We start from the raw sequence: 4,546 nt of genomic DNA, 5'->3' as shown, positions 1-4,546 counted from the left end.
AATAATATAGTTCAGTGTGTACTTGTTCAACACAAAAGGGTATTTTGTTATTTTTAAAAATAACAATAAAATCTTGTTAGTGTGATATAAAAATTGCAATAACACAGAAACATAATACACAGATTAGATCTATACAATTCTGTGGTAATAATATTTTATTTATGAGTTCGGTGTTTTATGATTCTAGTATACATTTTGTTAAAATGGTCGACCTCTGTGTTCATTGAATTAGTGCGACCTAAAACGGTTCATAAAACAATATTGGAATAGTATATTAATTGTTGTTCGGTTCCTGGAATATGATAATTTTTTAAAAATATTTAAAACAAAACATAATGTGCTTATTAATACAACACATGGAAAATAATACCACTGTCATTATATTTAACATTAATAAGTAAATAATATTATAATAACTAATTAAAATAGTATTACGACATGCAGTAAATGGTCGAAATTAATTTTCTATACTATTATAATATTATCATATATATATTATCATTTGGATAAAGGTTATATAATAATAACTTGGACCCCAATCATTTAAATACATCCATTGCCTCAGAAATTTGTGTTATTCATCTGCACACGACGGTCAAGTTAAGTTTAACAATTCAACTGCATCACGTACCCAAGGCAATTCACACTTCGCCACACGATGGCTCGTCATATCATTTTTGTTACCGCAGTCTTGTGTCTAACAGCACTGACTGTTTCTGCATCTGATGATGAATGTAAGTACATAATACCATAACGTATTAACAGATATTATTACCAATAAATTTATCTTAGTAATTAATATTTGTTTACAATATTCAACTTCATTACAAATATATAAATAATATCATTGTAAATCATTGTAAAAATCATGACTTGTGCAAAGTTATTGACGTTTTTTCACGGTATGATATTTTTACTCTAATCGTTTACGATTATTATTCGAATTTCGAAGCTTTAGCTGAAGGCTATAGAAACCGATTTGTTTTGTGATGTTAATCAGCTAAGATTTTTCGTTTTACTCAGTATACATTTTAAGACAGTTAAATATGTTTTAATATTATTTTCATTACTGTAAATTAAGTTATAGACATTTTTGTAGAATTTATGATTGAATAATTAATGCTAATATTAAAGTACTTTTTATTTATTTCAAATTGTAATATAATTAAAGTTTTAACTCAATAACTAAACTTATTCAATATGAATTATAGTTCAAACGTAATAACTTCGTTTATTTGAAATCATAAATAGTAATAACCTAAAAAAATATAAGGAAGTTTTTATTTAAGTGTTGGAGATAAATAAGTACAAAAACCAACTTTGAATAATAACCAAAATTAAATTAAAACCACTTGTTACAAATTTCCGTATAACTATTTTTTTCTAATATTTACTATTTTTTTTTTGAAAACCAATCGGAATAATACACCGCAGTATTATTCCGATTGGTTGGTGCATGCAACTTTTAGAGCTTTTTTTACTACCAACAAACTGTGAAGAAACACATATCATTGTAAAATCAATAAGTCCTTTGTTCCAATCTGAGTCTAATAGGATTTAATAATTCTACAAAGAAAATTTGAACAACGCACAGTGATACCGTATTGGTTCTTTTTCTTATTCATTCGTCCGATTCGGGAAACGAGTACTGATAAAATTATTTATGTTATCAATACAATTGAAAATGTATTTCACGCTAGGGCAGATAGGAGTTCACAATGTAAACTCTTATGAAAAAACACCAACATTTTTTTATTATAATACGATATTAAACATTCGCGAAACTCAATCATTGAGAAATTTAAGTTATACAATTTTTATTTTACAGTACCTCCAAATCCTCCCCCAGGCGTCCCGCACATACCGATGGATGATGCTTGTTTGCGATGCATTTGCGAAGCCGTTGGTCAGTGTAGACCAAACACAAAGTGTAACGGAGAAGTATGCGGTATGTACGGTATAACGAAGAGATATTGGAAAGATTCAGGCAGACATGTTGTATCAGGAAGTAAACCATCCGACAAAGACGGTAAGATGTCTGATTAATATAAGTTCCACGTAGCTATCTATAATGATAAGTGATCTATTATATGCATGTGGATTAAGATATTTTATAACCACGAAATGATAATTGTATGTATTTTTTCAAATTGTTATAAAATAAAATAATGGATTCTGTATAATAGGCAGAACATATTAAAGTATACTATAGTAGGTGGTTTTCGTTACACAACGTCTGAACATAATTACATTTTTTCATGCATTGACGTATATATATTTGTATGGACGTCTTCAGATAGTTTATAAAATTACGATAACTATTGATGTATTGTAAAAGATATACCATAAAATCACGATTGTTCATGAAATTCTAAGATATGCAGTTCATACGAGTTGTGTCCTTGCAGAATGCAGACACTAGGAACACTTAAAAGTCATAACTTATAAGCAGAATTATAGTAGTTAAGTCTAAGATTGTTTCAGTTAGGTAGCTAGCTAAAATACGTAACGAATAATGATATCATGCATATTGCATTTTCGTCATTTGACATTAATATTTAAGACAAATCGATTAATCTTAATAATTAAATATAAACACTTAGATAATTATTTTAATTAAACAAGTTGGTACTTAAATATTACGCATATTAATTCCTATAACGTAACATTTAAATTAGGAAAACTAACATTTATCTTTAATTCTTAGCCATTAAGTATAAACACAAAAACAATCATTGTAGATTAATAATAGTGTGATTAAAATTTTAATAAAAATACGTGATAATATTATGACCAATAAACGTCGATGGTAACATATAGGTATAATAATCCACATCGTACAACATACAATAACGCTCAGCCAACCATATTCTGTCATACTTTTTAAATATATACCTAATAATATATTCAGTACATATTCAAATCCTTGATAAATTAATCAAATACTTTTAGAATATATACCCTGTTCATTTATGTCAGATTTAAAATAGTTGAAAATTAAATTTTATAGTTAATACGTCATCATCATATTAAATAAAGCAAAAATAATATTCAAACAAGGGGAACTACGAATATAATGAAAACAATATTTAAAAAACATAAATTAATCACTATTGAACTATATGATTGACTGTCATTAATAAAATATTTAATGGTTATTATTACGGTCTAATAGTATTTGAAAAAGCGACTAATATTGTTTTGTTTACTTACTTATAATTTTTATATATGTAAATCATTTTACACAAACCGCATTTTAAAGTATTAAAAAAACTCTTACTAGTTTAAAATAAAACTGTTATCATTGCAAGTATAATACATGAATATTATAATATTTCAGTAATGGCTTCCATTGTAATTTAAAATGTTTTAAGCATTTCTCATTTTTTTTTTTTTTTATGTGTAAATAACAGTAAAAATATAGTTTTGAATTTGACATTTATACCACATATAAAGAACCGTCGTTATATTGTAAAGATTTACTCGATAACATCTTCGAAAAATAGTATGATTCGGCAGTTTGTCGTTTTTTGCGTGATGTTTAAAAGTATACAGCTCCTTGTATTATACTCTAAAAACGACCGTATTAAACGAACAAAAGTGAATTCTGGAAGTGTCACGCACAGGATATTGTTATTATGTGTCCGATGTGGTTGAATAATAATTTTTGTTAGCTATTAAAGGTTTGCTAGATAAATCAACTTTCCTATTCATTCACATTCCCCGATGTGAACCTTTTCTGCTGCACATAATATCATTACGTATAAGCATAATAAATTATGTTCTTTTAGTCAAAAATTATTAAAAATATATAATTATACTACTACAGGCTATACAACAAAAATAGTCTAATGTTGATGCTAATGGTTACAATATTTTATTCTCACAACAATGTTGTTGTCGTTTAATAGTATACATTAATATATGCGTATGTATATATCTTTTTTTCATGTATTTTCAGCCTACCAGAAATGTGCCATAAACGCTTATTGTGCCAAAAGATCAATATTCACTTACATGAGCAAATACTATGAGGTAAGCCGTTAAATTAACCGTAATAATTAGTTGTTGTATTCGTCGTGAGGATAATTAAATTTTCCATCTACTTCGATCGGTTTTTCATTTTTTTTTTATACATTTATACATTTTATTTGTTTATTTTTTAATTTTAATATTTTTATTAAATATAGGACTGTAACGAAGACGGAAAGGTTGATTGCTACGATTACGCATCCATTCACAAGCTCGGAGCTTTTGCGTGCCACGGAAAGCTGCCCGACGAATTCATAGAACGATTCGTGCGTTGCTTTGACCATAGTTAAAATGTTTAAGAATAAACTAGCATCACAGTCTTAGACACTATACCCGACAATCCCCAGTCCTTGTCATATTATGCTCAACAGTGATAATCTAAGCATTAATGGGACAAAACTCAACCTAGGTATAGTTTGAAATACACTACCTATCTTTAGTTTTCTTGTAAAATGTATTTATTTACTATTAAAAAGTTGAATTGTATATTATTAAAAATAATTGAATTTAATCA

At 27.2% G+C, this 4,546-nt stretch overlaps 1 protein-coding gene across 1 annotated transcript; it reads left to right on the top strand.

Annotated features, from left to right (window-relative positions):
- Positions 1–556: 556 nt before the first annotated feature.
- On the top strand, positions 557–4,546 carry LOC114119505 (invertebrate-type lysozyme 6-like). Its single transcript, XM_027981079.2, has 4 exons — positions 557–734; positions 1,829–2,029; positions 3,962–4,035; positions 4,191–4,546. Exons 1-4 carry the CDS (start codon positions 659–661, stop codon positions 4,320–4,322), a joined length of 483 nt encoding a protein of 160 aa, XP_027836880.1. The 5' UTR covers positions 557–658; the 3' UTR covers positions 4,323–4,546.

This window comes from Aphis gossypii, chromosome 1, assembly GCF_020184175.1.
Source record: "Aphis gossypii isolate Hap1 chromosome 1, ASM2018417v2, whole genome shotgun sequence".
Lineage (NCBI taxonomy): Eukaryota > Metazoa > Arthropoda > Insecta > Hemiptera > Aphididae > Aphis > Aphis gossypii.
The sequence above is the reverse complement of the archived record's forward strand: the minus strand, read 5'-3'. Positions and strand labels throughout refer to the sequence as shown.